Raw genomic sequence first — 24,939 nt, 5'->3', positions numbered from 1 at the left:
CTCCATCTCTGCATTTCTAAACTATGACGCTTTATCACCCACTTTGGTTGTTGCTGCTATAGATTTTTTGGTGATTAGTTTGGGAGGAAGTGGGGGAGGTGACATATTAGAGCAGCATCCAGCACTACCAGAATACTAGATTCAGCGGCAAATTACCACTTTCTCCCTTTGTCTAGCAAGTAGTAATGATGTTGCACTAGCATCGTTTTACACTAATACAATGTCTGTATTGTTAGGACTCATGCTGTCACAGCACTTGAAACAGTAATACCTCGGCTCATGAACGCTTCTGTTTGCGAACAACAGAAAATTCGGCAAAATTTCATTCACGAACTCCGCATCGGGGGACAAACATGATCGCAGCCATCGTCCCCGCACCACGACCATGCGTCAGAGCATGTTCAAGCAGGGAAGGTGGCCGCATTCACATTTGTGAGGTTGCAGGACCATGAAAGCAGCCATTTTCCCTGCTCTGACATGTGGTCGTGGCTTCTTGTAGTCTGCGGTCGCAGACTCTCCCTCCAAACAATAACCTCCTCCCCACCCACCTTCCTGTCCTCCACGCCAGAAGTCGCCTCAAGCAAGGTTAGTGTTCTCTCTCTTCATACTGTACTGCACTGGACTTTGTTTCATATTTTTGTGGTTAAAAAAATTACATATGGTTCAGAACGGAGTAATCTTATTTACATTGAACCTTATGGAGAAATTTGACTCAGTTCGCAACCAATTTGGTTCACGACCAGAATTGTGGAGCAAATTAAGTTCGTGAATTGAGGTACCACTGTACTAGCCTTCAGCTAAAAGAAATTGGTATGCCACTTGGGTATGTTGTGTTTCCTCAAATACTAGCACCAGCAGTAGCTGTATTACATTCTTAACATGATCCATTATTTCAGACATAGCAAAGAGTTTGGGAGAATTCTCACGGAATCGAAAAGAACATACTATGCCCTATATTTGTCACTGGCCAGCACCAAACTATAGACTAATGTGAATGCACCTGGGCTACTTTAGGAATGCTCACTTTAGGTTAATCCAGCAACTTAAAACAGAAATATTTGGTGTTCCTTTTCACAGAAGCTGCATACTTAATCCTCATCTGACCAAAAAAAGACCAAAGCCTTCTTTTTACAATTTTTTACTGAGATGGACTCTCTCTTTCGAGAAACTGCCACAGCTTTTACATTCAGCAGGAGCAGCAATCTGGATGGCAAGGAGCATGGTGATGGTTTGCCCCAGTGAAGTTGTCAGTCCTGCAGAAGCTAACTCCAAAAAGTTTTATAATTCCAGAGTGGCGGAACAATTACTGCATGTTTCTTTATTTTAGCAGTCATAACAGTCCTAAATGCAATCTGAAACCTACATAGCACATTGTAGAACCTACTCGTTTTATCAGATACTTTAGTCTGTGACTAAAAGCAATGGCTTCAGCATCAGCCACCTTTTTCTTTCCCACTTCCTGAATTCTAGAGAATTCAGAACAAAAAAGTTATCCAGAATTCAAAACCTGTTCAGTATTTTGCTTGGTCCAATAGTGATATTTCCCTTTGGTGAATCTGAGGCAGTTTAATTTTCCAGTGGGCTGACACTGCACTCTCTACAAACATTAGGTCTGCTTAATGTGAGAGAATTTTGCATACTACCTTGAACTCTTTAAAGGATGGGTAGTATAGAAACAACACAAACATACTATAATTAGGATCAGGTTCTCATTGTCTGATTTTTCCCCTAAAGTAAGCTAAACTCAGTTCACGGATTTGACTGCTTTGGAGCCTTTCCTGTAGGGTTAAAATCCAAAAAACAGCAGGCCTTTCAACAGTATATAATGAACAAAAACAAGGCATGTCTGCCCTTAAGTTTTGCAAAGAAATTTTAATTTCTCTGGAGGAAACAATCCCATCACTTCGTATTTAGAATATCCTATTTCCATACAAAGAGTTTCCATTTGAATGCACATGAATATACTGGAACACTCTCTTTAAAAACTGAATATTCAACAATAAGAAGAAGTTTATCACAGCTGCTTTTTTTAGACGATTGATTATTACAGTACCACTGATGGTCTGTTAATTTTCATTTTTCTTTCTTTGTCTGTCTACACTCTCCACTTTGGCTCATCTGTATTAGAAATATCAGAACAACTGCACTGATGATCACTGTTTGGAGAAGGCCATAAAATTGTTTCCACAACTTTAACCATTTAATATCTAAATAAAATCAACCTCTAAAGAGTCTTTTATTAGTCATGTTAATTGCATGGCTAGCCTTGTGACAGTCCAAGTGCTTAAATTGTGTTTTTAGATCAGCTTTATTTGGGCATTATCTTACTACAGTCATCTTTAAAAAGCCAACCTGTTCTAGTACAGAATGAACTCCCATTTGACACTCCAATCCTAAACACAGTCCAGTGAACACAATGGAACACATCAAAGCCCTTACTGAAGAGAGCTGTAAAGACATGTTCATGTGAATAAAGCATTTCTGTGAGTGGTGGTCAAGAGTAAGCATTTCACTGCTGTACTGTCCACATGTCCAAAAGAACATACATCCAGACATGGAGAACAAAGCCTTCAAGTATACCTCTGTGCTCTCTTTCATGCTCCTGCCCACAATGACTTCTATCTCCTTAAATTGAACACCTGAGCTGCAATTTAAATCATAATGATAAGGGCCCCAGACTTAAATGAATCACTCACTTTGTCAAAAGGAATTCCATATTTTTTCAAAATTGAGGGAGAAATTAAGGTCATCTTATGGCGTAGAAAAGCATCACATCCTTGAGAGCTGCTTGGGAAAAATCCTAGTAAGACAAAAATAGACAGAGAATTGTATTAGTTATAATAGTACGTTTGAATAACTGACTTTATTCACAATCATATAACATCAGTCTAAATCTACTGGAGAACTGGGGTTGGAAAATAAGGTTCTAACTTGGAAAAATATTAATTCTTTTTTTTGTCTAACAGGTCATGCGTAAAACCAAACAATACATGACTAACCACTAATACATAGCACTTTTTAGACAGACATAAAGCCATCAGGCCTACTGACCAAGTACAGCCCACTTGGGATTCTTAGATACTCATGCCCCTTTCCTGAACTAACAATCATTTGATAGTTTCTTTTGTGCAGCTTTCCCAATTTTAAAGGAGAAAACAACTAAAGTTTTCTGTTAAAATATACTGATATTTTGGACCTTTTCTTTCCTTCCTTCCTTCCTTCCTTCCTTCCTTCCTTCCTTCCTTCCTTTTTTTTTTTTTTTCCTTTTTTTTTTTTTTGGCCTTTGGCCTGTTCCCTTTGCCTTTGGGTCTATTCACTACTGGAATGTGATCCTCAGAGTTTTCCTGAAATAGAATTCAGACCTGAAAGAAATTCTGCACCCCTCCTTTGCATCATTGCACATTCGTAACCCTGTCACATTTGCGCAATCCCTAGAAAAGAGGTATTTTTATGTTTGGACTCTAGTTACATATATTTTCTAAGAAGGAATTTTCAGTGGCATGAACAGCAGAATAGTTTATTATTAACCTTGCTTGACACATAAAACAGATGGTGTAATGATTTAAAGTGTTATGGGACTGGGTTCCTTTAAATTTTGGTAAGTTTCAGAAGAGCAAGGGGGGAAAGGGGGGATGAGTGAGTGAGGTGATTGGATGGTGACTGAGAGTGTGTGGGCAGCGCTTGGAAGCGCGCAAAGGAAGAGAAACGGCTACTTATCAATCAGTTGTGATCTGAGAAAAGTTCACAGTCAGTGAGTGGTGGACTGTCAGCATTTATAGTCAAGTGTGATCTGTCAGAAATTAACAGACAGAATTGTGGAATTGTAGTCCAACAATGGCGCCTTGGGCCCAATACTGATAATTAATTAGATTGGGATTAAATCTCTGGTGGCAGCATCACCTACCAAGAGAAAGAAAGGGAGAGTTAAGAAAGTTGAAGACACGCCATATCTCAGCAAGTTATAGGAATGTACCTGTAACAGATGGCTTTTCAAGAGAGCATATATGTGGACAATGGAACACAATGGATTGGACAGGCTGTTATATTCTGTTGCCATGAAGAGATTATGAATATAAATACCAGAAATCACCTGGTCTAGACAGGTGTCCAGTTGTGCAGCATAAAACCTGTTCTAGCCTCATAGTCCCAAAACGACTTGGTTTGTATTCCTAAATTTTTAATTGGTCTTGTCCACTGCATCATTAAAGGATGTCTGTACTACAATGACTCTCAAATCTGGCAAGGTTCGTATTTCTTGTGTTGTGCTACAACACTGGCTTGACCAGATCAAGTAGGATTTATTAAACCCCAAAGGGAGGGTTGTTAAAAGGATCACTTGTTGACTTCACTGTGTTAAACTCTGATAGAACACATGAGGCTGCCATTAATTCTTTGAATACTGAAAAGTCCTTTGACAAAATCCATTGGAAATTTATTTTTGTGGCATTGACAAATGTCAGGTTTTGAAATGGGTTAAAATTTTATATTCCACCTCAAGAGCAAGCGTTATAACCAGTGGGTTCTTTCTACACTTGGCAAAGCAGCTAAACAGGGATGTCTACTTTCTCCACTGATATTTAACATGCCTGGAACCCTTGATATTTGCCATTAGACAGAAAATGGCATTGTTCAAATTGTTTAGAACTCAGAATTATTCTTTACACAGATGGCTTGTTATTGCTTATTTCAGAATAAGTATCCAGTCCCACTTTGATGAAGTTGGTCAATGCTATGGGGAAACTTTCTGGTTATTCATTAACTAGACGAAGTCTGAACTGATGCTAGTTGGAGATATTACTTCTCATAGTGTATTAGCGAACTGGCAATTTCAATAATGTTCCATATATACTACTTATTCATTCATATAAATATGTTGCAAAAATAATTAAACTACAATTGAATAGGTCAATAGTAAGATCTCAGACACAGACTGGCATCTTTAAAGTTAAGTCTGTCAGATAAGTTTAAATATGCTGAAGATGAATAACACACTTAGGATTGGCTGGAGAAATGGGACTTGGAGTAATTTGAATTTGATTTTAGAATGTTTAAAAAATGTGTGTGTGTGTGTGTGTGTGTGTGTGTGTAGTAGGGGGTCGACCCAGTGAATCCGATGTATGTGATATTTGATGTTTTTATTAGTGTTAGTTTAAAACTTTTAATAATACATACATACATACATACATACATTTTAAAAACACTTAGGACTGTTTTCATGTTACATGGGATTCCTTTATACATACCTGACAAAATTTCAAAAATTTAACCCTTGGTTTCCTAAATTGGGGGTGGCAGGAGAGAATTTTCTCTGCCATGCATACCTTTGAAAAGGACACAGGTTTCCTGTCCAGGACTTGCATTATACTGTATTATTGTATTATACTTGTATATGTCATGACTATTTGCTGACCTGTTCTAAATTTTGGTCATTTCCACTTAGATTATATTTTTCACCATGGTCTGTTTTGGAATCATTTTGCCTGAACCCTCAGTTCAAGTGGATGGCATTAGGCTCCCTACATATTCAAATGGGTAGGTCCTTCCTACTGTTGCGGGGGGGGGGCAGTCAATATTGCATCAATTACAATTATTTATTCAATTTTGCACACTTAATTGACTGTATGGCCATATCCAAGCAGATTTTCCTTTGGATCAATTAGTACAAAAGATGATGAAGTTTTTGTCATTCTCTGATTTGTGTGTGAATTATAATCGGTTTGCAAAATCCTAGTAGCAATATTTACACATGCAACATTTGCTAGAATCCAGGTTTGGCCCTGCAGTGTTCACAGCTGCATCATCTTCTCAGTTTTTTCAAACACTGATTAAGGCTACTCAGTTACATTGTCCCACAACCCATGTCTACAACTACCCATCAACTGTGAACAAATACAATACACTGGATATAATGGAGGAATAAAATAATTAATTAGACTGTCATATTCACTGCAAACAGTGGATCGCTGCTATACAGATGATATCTGAAGTTTAAGTGGAGCTCAGATTGTGTCTTACTCAACAAAAACAACAACTTGTGTTTTGTGTTTATAGGACCCTAGTCTCTCATTATTAATGGTATGAGTCAACTAACAGCTGGAGGTTTAATACTGTTAATACTTCTTTTAATCATAATTTTTTGCAAAAGCCAGTGGTTGCCACTTTGGAGGTGGCATAATACAGATAAACAATACAGATAAACTTTGTATTAGAACACTGTTTGATATTTTCTGATATAACTGTGCATTTAAATTGTTTGCCTATTACTTGGAAGGTAAAGCTCTGTCAACATAAATGGATTTCCCATGTCCTTTTGAGAATTAAAGGACTATAGTACAACACAGTAAAGATAAAATCTATAACACAATGGACTGAAAATTTAATGACACTTTCAATATTTGTTCAAATGACACACAGATAGCTCCCATGAACTGGCATACAAACATATGGTCTGCCTTTGTTGAATTGATACACCTGGGTTTATGCCGATATTTGGATAGTTACATACCAGTAATTGTTAATTTCATGGGATGGCATTCCCTTGGGTCAGTTTAATTTCGTTTTGGTAAATTCACAAAAAATAAAAATAGGGTGGAGGGGGACTGAACCAAGTTCTGTTCAGAATGCTTCCTCTGGAGGGAAGTGGAGAGGCATTTTTGAAGATTCTTCCCTCCCACTGCAGCCCCCAGTATCACTGCCCCTACTATTTTGCAGACCCTTCTAAACTGTCAAAGGATTTTTTTTTGAGGGGGGGAGACATTGGGGAATGCAAGGAGGGGAAAAGAGGGGAAATCAACTTATGTTTCCTTATCAGACTCTTTCCACAAACAATGATGCAACATGGGATGCCCTTTCCAATGGAATAACAATGTTCCTAGTAATGCAAGATGCCCTGCCTCCTTATAGTCTTCTACATGAGGATTAATTATACTCACAGTTAATTCAGAAGTAGAAATCAATTTCAATATATAGACTGGCATATCTGTATCAAGGTATACAGTTGTAGCCTTGTGGTAATCGCACACTTATTGTCAATTCAGCAGAACCATGACAAGTCTAAATGTGTAAATGGGCAGAGGACTGCAGTGTTATTCTCTCAACATTCAGGACAGTCATGCATTGAGAAAACTGCATATACAGAAACTGAAGTACATGAGACCTAATGACATTTGCCCAGTAAACTCCTATAGTACTGTTGGCCTTAGGGTAAATATCACTCAAGATCCGTATCCTCATATTATTATTTTATTTATATAGCATCTCTCCTCCCACAGGAGCCCAGAATGCAGGAATAGGAAAACCCATCCGCTAACCATATACTTCAAATGAACTCATCACACTTTTTAAAAATCTGTACATTTGTGCTGCATTAAATAAATTAAATTTTAAATTAAAATCAATGAAGAAAGAAGAGTCTATTTAAATCTCCTCCTTTATGGATTTGTAATCAGGGCCTGAACAAATGTGGTGACTGGTCATAAGTTAATTTAAATTGGAAAACCACTGGAGTAAGGTAATGCACAGTATATTAAGCCCAGCATATCAGTTTAGAATGTGTATTTACAATGACCCTGGAAAATTATGCCCTATATCATCTCAGCAGGGGGAAAAACAATGCACAATGCAAGATACATGCTTCGAAAGCCAATCTTCTGTGAATATTTTAAATAGGTTATACTTCTAAGGCCAGCACATTTTTTCTTTTTCCACTTTTCAGCATTTCAAAGGAAAATAACAGCTCATTTGTGCCTGAATAATTGCCTAGGCAGACTCCCACGGGTGTGGCATAAGGGGCACTGGTGGGCAGAGGGCAAACACACAGAAGATATATGTCACAGGTAAAGCATCATACACTAAATACTTTGTCATGATAACAGTATTATGCAGATGACTATTAAGTCATCTCAGCAGAAGCCTACATGAGTCTATCCTATGATTTATATTACAAATCATGTCAAGTTTCAGTTCATTCCAGGTCTTGAGTCCTTCAGGATTAAGATTAGTGGTAACAAGGAAAAAGAGCTATAGAGACTGTAAAAAGCACTTGACATCACTGGATCAATTCTCGTGAAAATATGATAAATCATGGTGAAGAATCAGGGCATTCTATGACAACAACACATTGTCCATTGTAGAATGATGTTACTTCAGCACGATGATGGAGAACAGAATGATGCCGATCCCTTTTTATGTGATGCAATTTCCTGCAGAAAGTTGGCAGAAAGTTGCATCACAGAAATTGTTGCTGTTTTTAAAGTAGGGGTATGTGTGGAGGGGGTTGGGGGTGGGGAGAGAGAGAATATCAAGTCAAGACAGTGACACTTTCAGAAGGATTTTCAAAATACTTTCCTTCCTACTAGTTTTCCAGTCAAACTTCCCTTCTCCAAAAAGCTCCTGTGCATCCCATGAGGGAAAATACAGTGCCCTGTATGGGCACTGTATGTGTTCCCCTCAGAGGAAACAACTGCTTCTGAACAGGAAAAGTGGCTATTATTATTAAACAATCCCCTCTCATACAAGATATACCATATTTCAGGAAAGGACAAAAGACAGATCTCGATCTGTCCATTGATTTCTAGGTGCTATGTAATAGATGAGATCATATGGAGTCCCAATAGTTCAACAGTAGCACGAACAAAATTACTCCCCCCACCATATCCTAAATAATACTGTTGAAATGGAAAAAAAACTTATAAAATTATTTCATTCTAAGTAGTGTCTCAAGGTTCTAATAAAAGCCTAATGTCCCCTCGGCCCTGCTACATTTAACCAGTTTAACAGAGTGTCTGTTTCTATACCACCTACCTAATGTGAAAAAACAGAATCCAAAATCAAAACAATAGAATAATGGAAGACCCCAAAACACCAGAAAATATCTTCTGGCAGGAGGGCCCCTTGTAGTACAGACTTCCCCCACTAGGAGAATATTCTAAGAACCCATCTGCATCAGTGTACCCAGCTGGACTGCCGCGAGGGGCTGCTTTCGGTTTCAGTGAGGTTTTTTGGAGACTCTTACAACGTGTTTGCTTATTTCATGATGGCTGATTTACATGAATGAGTGACGGTGAAATTTAGTTCATCTGAGTGTTCAGCAGTTTCTGACCAAAAACAGCATGACCCTTGTGCCCCACCCTCCCTATTCACCCGATCTTGCGTCATGCAACTTTTGTTTCCCCAGATGAAAAAAATCCTCAAAGGGAAACATTTTGCCGATGTGGAAGAGGTGAAACAAAAAAACAAAAAAACAGTAGAAGCACTAAAGAGCATCAAAATAAACAAGTTCAAAACCTGTTTTGAGCAGTGGAAAAAATGTCTCGGTAGGTGTACTGCATCAGACAGAAAGTACTTTGAAGGTGACTGAAGTTTGAACATGTAAAAATAAATACACAATTTTTTATAATTAAATTCCTGTGGGGTTTTTTTGGGTCTCACCTCATACGAGTTAAATTGTGGAATGGTAATAATCTCACTTTCTATAAAAATGTTCATATTATTCTCCATCATTTATTAACCACTCAGTACAGAGTAGACTTGTGCTTTGCAAACAAATAATGTGATAAAAAGCTGATTGCTGGATTCAGAATTTTTCTTTATTTAAAAAACAACCAAATTTGGTGGCCTCTCCCCCACACTATGATCAGACCCCCTCCTCTGGTACTTGGCATCCCAGCTTCAGGGTGCTTCAGGGTGCTCCCAGGTGAGAATGTTTGCAGCTCCAATCAACCACTGCCATGGAATCATTAGAAAGGGAGGGAGGGATTCATTTTCACATATCCAATCAGACAGCCTTGCTGAAGGCAAAGTTAATTCAGAATGAAGGCAATGCCTATTTGATATAAGACTGCCAGTGTTACTGTTTCTAGGATACAGAAGAATTAGGAGTTCATCTTAGAAAATAAAGGGAGAGTATATCAGAACAACAGCTGGAGTGCAGATGGACATTATAAAAAGGGACCTTAACTTGTGCTGCTTGTTCTCTTTTCAGTATGAAGTTCTATACAGTCCTAAGAATAACAACTCAGGTAGAAATCCCATGAGACTTTTTTAAAGTAAACATAGTAAGCACTTGGATTGCTTGAGAGGAAGCAGGAAGCAGAGGGTTAATTGCCAAAACCTTGGTCAGATTTCAGAAATCTATTCCTGCCCTAGATCTCCCACCTCTTTAACTCTGCAGTTCAGCAGAAGCATGACAGCTAGCACCTTAATTTTCTTTAACAGTCAGACAATCTGACTCCTTTCTCAATTTCCCACCTCCTCTCTGCCTCATTTGTATTCTGTGTGCTTGTGGAAGAAAGATCTGGCTGATAGTAACAGCATGTAACTTGTATTCAGCACTAAGGTTTGGGGACAGAACATTTAACTGGCCACAAGAGATATCATTTGAAAGACACATTTTACTAGTTCTTTGCTTATACCTTAGTAAGACGTAAGTTCTCATCATTGCCACATGGTGAAAATCAAGATTTTAGTAGTTTAGTAAACATAATGTATATGGTAGAGATCTAACAGAGCTTTGGCTATGCTTGTTTGTTTAAAATATGTCTAAGCCACCTTTCAGGGCAAGGACCCTCCTAAGGCAGCTCCCACAAGAGAGTCCCATACAGTAAAAACCCTTAAAATAATAAAACAACAAACATTAGCAAAATCAAAAATACTAGCAATAAAACATCTAGTCTGGACCATGCTGGATTTATTTATTTATAGCTTTTATACGTCGTCTACTACAAGCATCTCGGGATGGCTTACAAGAGGAAACTTTCAAAATCTAGAATACAATTACAAGGAAAAACCCAGACGGCAACCCATTCCAAAGGCATGGGGCTACTGTAGAAAGGACCTTCTCTCAGGTACTTATCCACTTAAATGCCCCCAAAGGTGGACAAGTGAGAAGGATTTCTGTTGCTAAGCTGAAGGTGGATATGGATAAAGGCAGTCCTTCAAGTAATTTGGTCCCAAACCATTGAGGCTTTAAAGGTCAAAAACAGTCCTTGGGTGGGGCTGTGTTCATCATAGTGAGTTATTACTCACTAGTGAACTCAGATAGCATGACCCACTATGTTTGAGTTCCAGCAGCAGGCAAGTCACATGCCTAGAGCAGCCAAACGCCCTTGCTGCTCTCAGCAAGAGGCTTTTGGGTGTCAACCATTGACAGCTGCCCCCAAAAAATGGCAGTCTGAGACAATTGGGAATGGCTGTCTCTCTCCCTGACATAAACCTAAGCATTTCTGAGCTCACTACATCTGTCTGCGTTTTCCCCAATTAAATTGCGAAGGCCTGCTAAAAAGCCATGTTTCTGGATACTACTAAAGGGAAAGAAGAAGCTTTTCTCAAAGTATCTAGTAGCATCTTGTAGAGGCTGCCTATGAAGACTCACTATTATTATTATTATTATTATTATTATTATTATTATTATTATTTTCACATTCAGCTGGCACAGATATAGATTTACACTGATTCCCACTGCACAAACAGTGCTTGTTCATTGTCCACTCGTAGCACAACGGGGACAACTTCTAGCACTGTTTGGAACAGGGAAAGGGGCAGTAGACAGTCCATCGCACATTGCCCAGATGGGGCTGGAAACCTATCCCTCCCAACTTTGCAATGTGTAATACTTCAACAACTGTGTTTAAGCCATAGTGATTTTTATTCACACAAACTAAGTCATTATGTGCAAAGTATTTTGGACACTAGAAAGTAAAATGCTAAGTATTTAAGAAATGTGAAGTCCTTGAAATCACAATGGAAAACTATCAAGCTTGACAGAATGTGAATAGTACCAAATTATTCTTTTAGCATGTCTTGAACTGGGCTAGGCTTTGTAGCCAGCATTATCACCTCAGCAATGAATATAACTACAAAATTGAGATGTCACCACATCAATGATGGGAAACAATGAAGCCTGATCAAATTCTCTGGAGTCTATGAGAGCTAATTACTATGTCAAATTTTATTAAATTCAGAGCTAATTAATTTTCCATATACTTCTTTACTCTTTGAAATCACAAAATCAAAAGGACCTCTTAAAAAATCAAAAGTAGCTCTCCAAATGCAGCATTTTATATTACTGCACCGCTGAAGGAACTGTTGGTGCACAATTTAGATAAATAACTGTAGGCCTCACAACATGTATTTCATTTCTCCCAGTACAATCATTACAACATAATAAAAATCACTATCATGATTTATAAAGCCTCAATTCCTTCTGCTATATACCTTATTAAAGTCATTTTAAGTGTATAAAACATACCCAGCAGAAGAGGTGATAGGAGAGGCAGAAATAAATTAGCACAAGGAAGAAACTGAAACCACTTTAGAGAATTCAGTACAGATTAAAAGAGATGGAATTGCACATAAGAAATATCATTTCTTTGATGAGTCAGTTCAGTATCTAGGCCCACTGTAACAAAGTTGAAAGACACCAATCCACGTAATGGGAACCAACGGGCAGCCACTGAGCATATGTATTCAAGAGCATGGAGGATACAGCCAACAAGACAGAGATCTTTATGTTGGCAGGATGACTGTCCAGTTCAGTGGCATTTGGAGGGGGTTGAGTTCTGACTAAAGGAGCAAGTTCACACTCTGAAGGTGTTCTTAGATTAGCAATATGTGAGAAATTCTCCCTCCCCTAAGCCCGACTCGCACTGAACATTCATGTGGGCATCTGGCAGAAAATAAATCCCAACGTTGCACAGGTACTAGTGAGGCCAACTTGCACACGTGCCTCACACTACCCACACGCCCACCACGCCAGCAGAGTTCTGCTTCTGCACACATGATTTGAAGGGTTTGGCTATTTAGCAGGAGAATAAATTAGCACAAAGAAGGGGTCTGATAAGCATCCTGAGCATTCATGGAATTGATGTTGGTTTGGCTTACTTCCTAGACCAGGGCCAAGCACAGGCAAGAAGTCCAATGAGAGCAAGAGAGCCAGTTTCTGGGAGAACCTTCAAATCACTATCTTAGATGCATCATTGCCATTAGAGGCATAGGTAGCCTTGGTGGCTCAGGACACCTTTTATCAGTTTGGGCTGCTTACCAATTATAATCCTACTTGGACAAAGATAGCCTAACCACAGTTATTCACACTCTGATAACCAACCATTTGTATTGTTGTGATCTGTTCTACATGGGATCACCTTTTAAAATGGTCTAGAAACTTCCATTAGCCCAAATCAGGGTGGACAGATTGCTAACTGGGATTTGCTGGTATGATCATATTATGACATCTGTACTGGTTTGCCAGTGCATTTCTGAGGCCAAGTCTAAGGGGTGGTTTTAATCCTTTAAGCCTGAAAATGGCTTAGGGGCCAGGTTACCTGAAGGAAGTCTCCTCCCATATTTACCTGCCTGGGCATTAAGATAATTGTCTGAAGTCATCCTTCAAGTGCCCCCACCAAATGAAGCAAAGCACATGGCTTCAAAAAAGAGAGCCTTTCAGTGTTAACATAATTTCTGGAATACTCTCTAGAGAAATTCATATGGCACCTACATTACAGTTTTTCCAGCAACAGGTAAAGACCTGTTTTATTCTCCCACATACTTTAAGAACTGTTTTTAGTGCTTCTAGCACTCTGTTTGGCTGTGATTTTGAGGCTGGCTTTATGATGGTTTACTATTATAGCTTCATTTTGGATTTATTCTGCACTGTTTTTATTTATTGTTTATTAATTGTACTGCATGGGGATTGAATTAATACTTTTAATTCATGTTTCGTATATAAACAAAATCAGCATGTAATCCATACAATATTAACAACAAAAGAAATCATCTCTAAAGCCTAAATAATTTTAAAATCAAAACAGTCATATGTCACCTTCTATTTTGTTCTCTCTTTAAATTTCCACTGCCTATATAATTCTAAATATGCAGACCAAATGTTGATGTTCTTGTTAGGACAGAGCTGTCAGTTACAAGTATAACTCTTAAGTTGCCAGAGTCATAAGATTTTCTGTCCAGTGTGCAATGGATGAGATGAATTTTCTTTCCAGCTTTGGAATATTGTCGTTTTGGCAGTCATAAGGGTTTTTAAGTTGTATTTCCTATTATCTCTTGAGAGTTTCCACACTACTAGAGTATGATTAAGGAGTACATGAACATCCTTGATTTCTAATAATGCACTGAGTGCAAAATTAATTTGAATAATGACACTGAACCAAAAAGAGACCACCAACAGATATGCACACAAGCTGCGGACCAATGATGAATCCATCACACTGCAGCTACAGTACTTATCTGCAGTCACTATACTTTTTTCCACAAATGTTGTGAAGTCCAGTATCTGCAATGAATCAATTATTTTTCAATTTAACATAATCTTAGGTCTGGAGAGCTGTACTTAATGGAAGCCAAGGCTGGTTTCCATTCGATGCTCCCTATTCCACTCTTCTCTAAGTGTTTGGCCTGTGCAAGGAGACTCTTTACACTGTCACAGGAGGTTTCACTGATTTGTTGTGTTAATTAAGTCCTCCAGCTTCTCCAAGCTCCATGAAATGCTCACAGCTGATGGGCTATACACAGAGGACAGTGTGTTCTTTAACTGGAGTCAGTGCTAATGAGTAGTATTAGCAATCAAATATTTTCCTTGTAAATCAGCAGATGTGAGGAACTCATCATTTTTGTCTCACAAGTTGGATGATTTTCTTTTCTGCCCTTCTTATCCAGAGACATAGTTTCCCACTTAGATTCTTAGATATAATTGGTTTGTTTATGAGCAAAGTCCTGAATATTGTCATTCTACCTACTTGAAAAGTTTCCTAACAGAGATCACCTATTAGTTTAAAGAGAGGATATAAAATCCTCTTTCTAACAAAAAAGATCCATTTATCAGACTTGTGGATTTTGGATAGTATACAAAATCTTAATCCATTTCAGGAACTCCAGAGTAAGAACAAAATGTGATAGAACAAAAAATAAATTGCTAATAAATCCTTTTGAAGGGAGTTTCCATATCAAACTACAGTGACCAGGTATCCTATAAGAGAAACCAATTAACTCAATTTGCCTTCCCCATCTCTATGGTGGATGTATTCTACTTAGATGTATTAAAGATGCCACTGTTCCCTGTATTCTTTTAGTTAAGCATATTTTTAACATTTTGTACACTGCTCAGAGCACTTTAATTTTTAAAAATACCATAAAGCAGACATTCCAACAGAAACACATTTTAGAGAAAGACATAGTAAATACTCCTGTACCACAATTTAATGCAGATTTAAAACATTTATGGAACAATTGTATGGCTGCTTAACATAGTGTAGACATATACACAGGACTGTAGTAGTAGTAGTAGTAGTAGTAGTAGTAGTAGTAGTAGTAGTAATAATAATAATAATAATAATAATAATAATAATAATAATAAAAATGCAGAATAAGGCTGGCACATGAGATCATACCAAATAAAGGTGCCAACTAAAAGTTAATTTTTCTTGGGTGATTCTTTTTAAGTAATTTCAATGGATCACTCCACAGATCTGGGTACAGCTCTTGGTACATCAAAGAGCCTTCAGTGCAAACAGAGGTCATGAGGATAGGGAGAAATGTTGCCAAGTGAGTGAAGCCAAATCAACTTCCTTTCAGCCTGGGTTCTTCATGTATAAAAAGCCTAAATTGGTCAGTAGCAGTGGTTTAATTCTTTTAGAAGTCTGACCTGATTTTCTGTGCAATTTTATTCTTCTGGCTGTTTAGTAAGAGAATTATCTGTTAAATTTTGAAATTTTGCCATGTCCTTCATTTTTTAACTGATCTGCTCTATTCAACCACTTCTGCAAGCAGCAGCTTCTAATCTCCAATAAATAACTCAGGCTCTTGATGCAAATTTGGGTAATAAAATATATGGTAGGTTATCGCAATAGCCATTATTAAGAAATGCTTTATTAAAATTAAGATGTTGACTTCTCAATCCCTATCAGAAGAAACTACAGTCCTGCCCTAGGTTGGGCACATAAAATCATATTTTATGATTTTAAAATCATATTGGGCTTGCCAAACTTGCTTCAGTAGCTAGAATTTCACACCATAAAGAGCATAATGCGGTATAGGGATTGCACTGACTTTTTAAGGACTGGGACATATCCAAACACTAGTCACAGTAATTCATAGGATAAATATGTGTATTATTTCTTCTAACTATGAGTACAATAAACTGAAATATTAATGAACAAATAAACCTTAATTTAAACAAAATATTAATGCTTTGCATGGAGAAATTGGCATATTTACAGACTGGAGTAAGTTTTCTGAACCATTATTCACTGACTACATAACATACAGTGGGTTGAAACTAGAGTTAGTCATGTGCCATGGGTTTTGAAAAAGCACTTACCCACCCCCTTCTCCCCAGGGCTGCCCCTTTTCCATATGGCAATCCCTCCAGGCACTTAAAAATGCAACACAGTGGGTTGGGGTACCCAGCTGAATGGAGTAGTGTGCAGTTGTGGAAGAATAGGCTTCTCTGAAAATCAGGCAGAAGTACCTTGTATGAGTGGTTTCCTGAGCCTCTCTTTAGCGTTTTCTAGGAGCTGGAGGGCTGCCATAGGGAGGAAAGATTATAGTTGCCTATGCCTAAACCTGGACTGAACATACTAATATGTGTTTCATTTCCAACTGTGTTGAACATAATTGCACTTCTTAAACTTTAAGGCTTAAATAAAGGTAAAGGTTTCCCCTTTACATTAAGTCAAGTCATGCCTGACTCTAAGGGGCGGTGCTTATCTCTGTTTCCTAGCCGAGGGAGCCAGCATTTGTCCACAGACAGCCTGTGTGGTCATGTGGCCGGCATGACTAAACACCGAAGTGCACGGAACGCTGTACCTGCCCACCGAAGTGGTACCTTTTTATCTACTTGCATTTTCATGCTTTCGAACTGCAAGGTTGGCAGGAGCTGGGACAGAGCAACGGGAACTCACTCCGTTATGCGGATTCAAACCGGCGACCTTTCGATCAACCAGCACAGCAGCACAGCAGTTTAAACCACTGCGCCACCTGCAGTCTCAAGGCTTAAACAGATCTCCTTTAAAAGATGCACATGGGAATACCAGATATATGTACAGCACCAAAATATCTCTATAATTTATAATTCTTTGGTCTTGCTTCCATTCCTGTCCTTGTATTTTCCAGCCAATACTGTCAAATACCTTAAGAATCCTGTGATATTATAGAGGAACATAACTAGTTTCAAAATTGCAATAACAGCTCACTTGAGGTTTTTATTACATTTGCGTCTATATAAAATTGAAAGAACTACATAAATGAGAAAGCACCTGAAGGGCAAAATCAAACTGCTGCTTTTATTAGATGCAAGTCTAATGTCTTTCAGATAAAATATTTGTAGGTGCCATAGTCAATCAAGTTTTCAATGGATTCCAAAGATGAAAGCATTCATGCATAAAAGGCAATGTGATAATTATGATGGGCAGACAAGATAATGGAAAAAATCCTAGCCTTCCTTTAATTTTATGTATCAAGTTCTGACTTGACCTAGATAACCTGCAATGCTTCACCACATTTACTGCATTATTTTAGCATTTTAATTATTTAGGAAAATTCAATTAATTCACTAGGCATCTGGTAAGCAGTACCAACCTTCCTGCATCTCACAGCTTTTTTTAGATGCTGCAATTCTGCACAACACTTTTAATATAAATATGTAATTAAGCCTGAAATCTATTCACTCTGCAAGTTTATTAACCTTTGCTGATTATGCAAATTGTAGCTGTGAGGCTGTCGTGACATTTTCATCATTTTAAAACAGCTTGTTTTAAAATTTCCATTGTAATCTTTATGGACATGAAGTACCGTATGAAAATCACAGATCCCTTTCCCTAAATTTTGTTAGTATCCAAGCAGGAAATTATTTTTAAAAATTAAATGCAAGATGAATGGTAAAATACAGTTGGAAGAACATCAAGGTTTTTATTGATATGTTTATGAGCTATTAAAACCACCTTTTATGTTCTATCATTATTCAGACCTAAGAACACAACATATATTAAAAGTAAGGCAAAGACAATTACATATTATACCAGCATTATTAAGGTGATTTCTGGGGGTGGGGGGTTTAACACACATAATTGACAGGGACTTTTGAGACAGGCACACAAAGCCTGGGTGGGGAGCACAGCAGTTCATGTGCCCCACTTAACATACCACTTTAAATCTTAAGGGTAGTTTGAAAATGGCTCAATGTTTTGCTGCTCTCCCTGAGAAAAAAATCCACATTTGTAAAGCTCTCTGCACCAAAGCCACAATAATCCCATTTTCATAAGGTAAGTGCAAAGTACCCCTGCAGTTCATAAAAATTAAAATGTTGTTTTATTGTTCATCACTTCAGGACTGTGCTGTAATTATATTGCCATATTTTTGATTTAATTCTTAAGAAAATGAATTAGGTTCAAATATTTATTCCATATGTTTCTAATCTACCAATTGCTTCCCATTTTAGCATCTCTGATTTTCCTGCCTCATACTTCAAGTCATTTGTGTGTGTGCGTGTGTGTGGTGCAAGTGTACATGCATGAATGCACGTGGGTGGATGCAAGGGTGTGCAAAGAGGGGGAAGAGAGAATCTTTTTTATTCTTTTCTATTCTTCTGTCTATGAATGATGCTAAAATGTAGGCTTAATTAATCCATGTGTATGTGAGGTAAACAAGGTACTGGAATATTGCTGGTATAAAAGCAATGGGGAGAAGTAGCTCCTAGGGAAAATAGGGAGAAGGGTTAGGAACTTCCTTATCCCTCCCCTCCAGCACTAACTGCTCCCTTAACCCTGCATCCTGGTGAATAGAGCCCTAAACAGCTTAGGGCCTGGTTAAGTATCATCAATATGGTTTCGCTGGAGCTTATTTTGCAAAAGCAAATACATTGTCAGCAGACAGTTGCTGTTTCTTCTGGTTCTTCTTGTAAACAAACAAAACATTAACTGAGTGGAAAAAGTTAATGATTTGGAGTCTTTGTCCTGAGGGTTTAAAGTACATTTGCAGGCATGCTTCTAAAACAGGACGTGACAGCCTGTCCAACAACTTCTTAATGTCATCTATCCTAATAAACGTGACAGCTTGTGGTCCTGACATGGAATGGATGCCCTTCTCCAGGTGCCCTCCCTGAAGGAGATTAAGAGGGTGACTACCCAGAGAAGGGCCTTCTCTGTGTTGGTGCATCAATTGTAGAATTCATTCCTCAGAGAGGTTCGCCTGGCGCCATCACTTTATTTTTTTTGGCGCCAGGCTAAAACCTTTTTATTTTCCCAATGTTTTAAGATCTGATTATTTTAATTGGGGTTTTATTGTCAGCTGATGTTTTATTTTACATTGCTATATTGTTAAACCATCCCGAGACTTCAGTAACAGATGGTCTAGAAAAGTTTTAAAGAAATAAATCACCAGATAACTATTACTTCCCAGTTCACATTCTGTACAGCAATTTACAGATAAGTAGTCCTACAAAATGACTAGTCTAAAACATCTCCAAGTTTCAACCTCCTTCCTTTTATGCCCCCTCCCCATAAACTAAAACATGCTTGGGGCATAAAAATACCCCACAATCTCCAAAAGAATGGTTCTATAGGGTACTTTTATACCTCAAATAACAAACCCCTCCCCAAACAAAGGAGCAAAAGGAGCTTCACTAGAGCACATCTTGGTCTCTTTTTAAAGCTAAGATTCCTAGCTAAAATGTCTAGCAAATAGTTTTTTTGCTGAGTAACTGCTTTTAGAGTTTACTGTAATAGAGGCGGTATGATTGGAGTTCTCTTATGCAATTATATTCTCTTATCCTGGAATATAATGGGTGGTATACAGGTAACCCATCCCATTGACAGAGTATTTTATACCAGTGAAATTCCTGTACCACATTATTTGCTTCAAAGTATTGCAGAACTGTCCATTGCAGATTTGGAGAAATTCTGGGGAAGGAGGAGAAGGAAAAGGAAAAGTTCCACTGCAGATATGTTGTGCAATCCAATTTGTGCAACAGTGGATTTCCCTTGTAGTTGCCTCCTAAAACTACAATACAGGAAAGCTTTCCACCAGTTTCTTCTACTCACAAATGTATTATGGGTACAACAAAATCTAGGAGCAGTTTATATCCAATTTTCAGACAGGCAATTTCTAAAAGTTCCAAATATTTTATTAAATGTGAAATTAAGCAGAAGTGAGAATACGCTGCGACAACTAAGGATATAAGCAACATACAACAACCCCAAAATCGCAATATATTTTCAGCTACAACATATTATACAAAGAGTTCAAACAGCATCTACATCTATTAGATTCTGATCTCCACTCCTAAAAGTAAGGCACCTTTGAACTGAATGCCTTTGATATATGAAAGTGTTTTTTGAAATGAGCATTACCTTGAGCTAGTCGTTCAAGTCGCTTTCCATGTTCTGGAGGAATAGCATACCTAAAATTTATATAAAAAGAAAATATACAAAAGTTTATAGCCATTCTTAACCTATGGAAAAAATGTACCTAGGTAAGATGCTAACAAAGTATAAAAGCATATATACTTTATATATGCGTGTGTGTGTGTGTGTGTCACTTTTATTTCCAAAATAAAACTTAAAGCAGCAAAAAGCTGGTTTTTTAATTAATTAAAAAGCATGGGTAAAGCACCTTTGATAATGTGTGATACGACTCAACATGAACCTTGTTTCTGATATAATAAATTCATACATCCACATCCCAATATTATACCAAAGCTTTCACAGGTATTAATTTAGAACTCCTAAGCTAAAGAAATCCCAAAGTATGGTCCAAGTGCAATACTTAAACATTTCTTCCTTTCTAAATACTGATTTTTCCACATGTGAAACATTGCATACTCTTTTGAAAAAAATCAACATAATATTCTAGAAATTCTGTTCCACAACCAACACTTAACAATACAGCATTGATTGGATGATGCTGCCAAAGAAATGATAAAAATGATAAAACCAACTGAAGCTATGGAATAGAAGACAGAGGGGTAACCAGAAAAGAGAACCAACATGAACACAGGCATGTAAGTCATCAGGCCCCAGTCTTTCCCACTATGGTGGGATGTATTGTATTTCTGCTTCAATTATAATGATCATGTCTAGATTTTGCAAACCACTGCTCTTGCCTGTGGTGATATGTCCTCCTTTTTGGGTACTCATAAGGGTCCAGTCTAGCTTCTCAACCCTTAGGTTCCATGCGTGCAGAGGTAAACATGCATCTAAAGCCATCAGGTAAAGAAAGGCAATAGACAAGAATCACTGAAAAAGAGAGATGATGGGCAAAGGAAGAGACTGAATACTTCATTAAGAGGGCTCTACACTTAAAGGTTAGGGATGCAGGTGGCACAGTGGTTTAAACTGCTGTGCTGCTGGGCTGGTTGATAGAAAGGCTGCCGGTTCGAATCTGCACAACGGGGCGAGTTCCTGTTGCTCTGTCCCAGCTCCTGCCAACCTTGCAGTTCCAAAGCATGCAAATGCAAGTAGATAAAAAGGCACCACTTCAGTGAGCAGGTAACAGCGTTCCGTGCACTTTGGTGTTTACTCATGCCGGCCACATGACCACAGAGACTGTCTGCAGACAAACGCTGGCTCCCTCGGCTAGGAAACGGAGATGAGCACCGCCCCCTAGAGTCAGGCATGACTGGACTTAATGTCGAGGGGAAACCTTTACCTTTACCTTTTACACTTAAAGGTATCTTATAAATAATTTTAGATAGACAAATTAATCCTCTATATATACACTTCTCTGCTTTTAGTCTCTCCCTCCCAAAGTAAATTCATTTTTGTAAAGAAGCCATCGATATTTCTTTACATGTCTTATGTAGTTTTTAAAATCCCCAGGTTTATCTTTATGTACTGATTCTAATGTATAATATCATTCTAACATTGGAAGCTGTCCAAAGTTTAAGAAAGAACATTCAAATAAGAGAATAAGAATCTTTACCCAGCAATTATTTTCATATGTACATATATGGCACTGGGAACATATGCATGCGTTAAGTCTTGGCTCCTTTTAATTTGGATTGAAATACAACACTAGCCTCTAAGGATACGTTTTCTTTTTCCCCGAATGACTTACTACGTAGAGACATTGACAGGCTAGATGACAAGTGTCAAGTTGTAGGCATTGCATAATGAGTACTGAAATATCACCAGTGAAAATGTCAGTCTTTTCTTGCTCAATATTATTTGAACTGCTCTTAGTTCTAAATGTTAAGTACCTGTTGAGTGTTAAACACATCAATAATAATGTTGACACTTAGGATATTTTGCTATTAAAATTTTTGTAGTAGATTAAGTTCAAACTGACACCACCTTATTTTTCATTCTAAATTTCTGCCATAACACTGATGCATAGTTTCTCCAGTTCATTCATTAATCAACCCAAAGTCTAAGAAAGGTGTTATGGGACTGAAAAAGTGTACATCCAAATTTTTAAAAGATACATGATCTTTGTTTTCTCTCAAACCCCACTATTAAATATGTCCAGTTAAATACAATAAATATATACTTATTATTTCAGTTCTAAACTTCCCACTAGCTGAAGTTCTCTGGGCATTTTACAACAGTTCATAAAAACTTAATAATAAAAAGCTATAAAATCTTTCCAAAACGCAAACATTTAAAAACAAAATTTAAAGCCAAAATTTAAAGCTGCTAAAACAACATTTGCTGGAGAATAGCCCTGTAAAACATTTGGGATGGTCAATCTCCTCACACCCTTGAATATCCTTATGTATTGTTGAAAGAGTCACCATAAAGTGCCATCTTAACCTGGTGTCAAAAACAATGACAAGTCTGGCGGTAAGCAAGCCTCAACAAAGAGGTCATTCCATAGATGGAGGACCACTGCTGAGAAGGCCCTCACCTTTGATGTTGCCCTCCAAGCTTCTCTTGGAGTCGGCATTCAGAGGAAGGCCCCAGATTTTGAGCATACTATCTGGGTACATTGTAGCTGGGAGAAGTGCTCTGTCAGGTATTGCAGTCTAAGCTGTGTAAGGCTTTATAAAACAAGCATCTTGAATTGAGCTTAGAAGCATATAGACAGTCATTGCAAGGGTGCCAGAACTGGTCTTAGATATTCAGACCTATGGGTTCCAGCTATTGATCTAGTTGCTGCTTCTGAATTGCCTTCAAGGGCGGCCCCATAGTGAGTGCATTGCAGTAGTCTAAATTTAGAAATTACCAAAGTATGGATTTCTGAAACCAGGCTGCTCCTGACCAAATAGGATCATAGCTAGGCCACCAACCAAAGCTAGTAGAACTAGCCACTCCATGCTACTCATGCCACCTGACCCACAAATGACAAAGACGGATCAAAGAGAACCCCCAAGCTATGACCCTGCTCCTTCAAAGGGCATGCAACCCCATACAGAACAGACTGAACATCTTCAGAACAGTCTGAACAATTAGGATGCATTTATTAATGGGAGCTGATTCTGAAGTCTATAAGGAAGGCAACTGAACCAAAAACACTGGAAAGAGATGCATGCTATGTAAATGTTTGTAGCAACAGTCAAAAGGTCATTAAATTCCAAATATTGATTATCTCATTTCTAGGGCTATCTATTGGCTTAGTTAAAACCCAGCAGAACTACATGAGACTAGTCAAGAGGTAGTAGATTATGAACCAGTAGCACTCAAGTGATACAGAGCTAAAAAGTTACATTTTGTACACACAACTCAAAGCCATAATGCTTACTGAGGAGATAAACTTATGTTTAGACTTCAGATTGCAAGTAAGGAAGCACAACACTGAATGTTCCTTTATACAAAACCCCAACTACTTAGAGAACTAGATATCAAGAATAGGATTTTAACTTGTCATTTTTCCAGAAATGCCAGTATCCTATATATAAATAATGTTTTTGCATAGGAAATATTCCATCATATGAGCCTCCCTTGCACTCTACTAGAGTACAATGCAGATACAATCCTATCTGTTCCTATACCCAAGGTAAGGAACTCTCCTACTGTCAGTTGCCATGACAGGCTACCATAACCTCTCCTTGACTGAAAATTACACTCCAGATTATGACGGAAATAAAATTTCCTCTGGCAACCTGCTGAATTTCTAGGCTGAGAAGACAGACAGAATAAAGTACTCTGACCTTTCTCCACTAGCCTGTTCACTTGCCTGCAGCTAATCAAAGATAGCTTTTCCCTATCCGGTGTGAAGAAAGGGATCAGCTGGAAAGGTGGGCTATTTGTATGTGTGTATACGAATAGCATGTGTCTGTCTGTGTGAATTCTATGTGTAAGATGGCCACGACCATCTTGGGCTCTGACTACGGCCACAGCTAGCATGCACTCTGGAAAGTTTTCTAGACAGTAATTCATCCCTTACTATAGAAAAGGGTGATCATCCCTGGAAAAACACTGTTCCATCTCCATCATCGTCCTGATCTGAATCCATACCCATCACACCACCACCACCATGATGATGATGATGATGATTTCTATACTGCCTGTAGCTGAAGCTCTCTGGATGGCGCACAAGATGCAAACACTAAACACTAAAATAGACAGAGATCCAATCATGAATCTCCATTATCTCATCAAACTTGCCCATGACTCCTGAAGGAATCTAAGTTCTTCAGGACACATTTTTTTCTGTACAAAGTTGAACACCATCTTATTCCCACAACAATGTTCAATGGAACATTTTTTAAAATTTTGACTACCAAACATTGTCTTGCTTTCTTGCATTGTTTTGCTTTCTGTCAAGTAAACAGTGAACCTCTACCTCTTCAATATTCTCTCCATTTATTGTTTACCACATAACCATTTTACTCTTTCTATTCAGCTCTCCCAGCCTATTTTTCCTGCCTCCCCAACAATAACATGGTAAAATTTCTACCAATTTAGGACTCATTCAAAGTTGCAATGTGCAAGTGCACTCTGTATACAGAAGTAATGGTTTTGCTCCAACTGAAGGTTTACAGAAAGCACATTTCTTATC

At 38.0% G+C, this 24,939-nt stretch overlaps 1 protein-coding gene across 6 annotated transcripts in view; it reads right to left on the bottom strand.

The window, feature by feature from the left end:
* KDM4C (lysine demethylase 4C) overlaps positions 1-24,939 on the bottom strand; it is a 243,923-nt gene that overhangs the window by 179,217 nt on the left and 39,767 nt on the right. For all 6 annotated transcript variants that reach the window (XM_044446103.1, XM_044446104.1, XM_044446105.1 and 3 more), the window contains exons 7-8: positions 20,352-20,401; positions 2,697-2,800 (exon numbers count right to left, since the gene is read on the bottom strand). In XM_044446103.1, the coding sequence (XP_044302038.1) occupies positions 2,697-2,800; positions 20,352-20,401 (154 nt within the window). The remainder of the gene's footprint in view (positions 1-2,696; positions 2,801-20,351; positions 20,402-24,939) is intronic.

The sequence above is a fragment of the Varanus komodoensis genome, unplaced genomic scaffold (genome assembly GCF_004798865.1).
Source record: "Varanus komodoensis strain SLA01 unplaced genomic scaffold, ASM479886v1 scaffold5, whole genome shotgun sequence".
Taxonomy (NCBI): Eukaryota; Metazoa; Chordata; class Lepidosauria; order Squamata; family Varanidae; genus Varanus; species Varanus komodoensis.
Note: the sequence above shows the minus strand (reverse complement) of the source record. Positions and strands in the feature narration are given on the sequence as shown.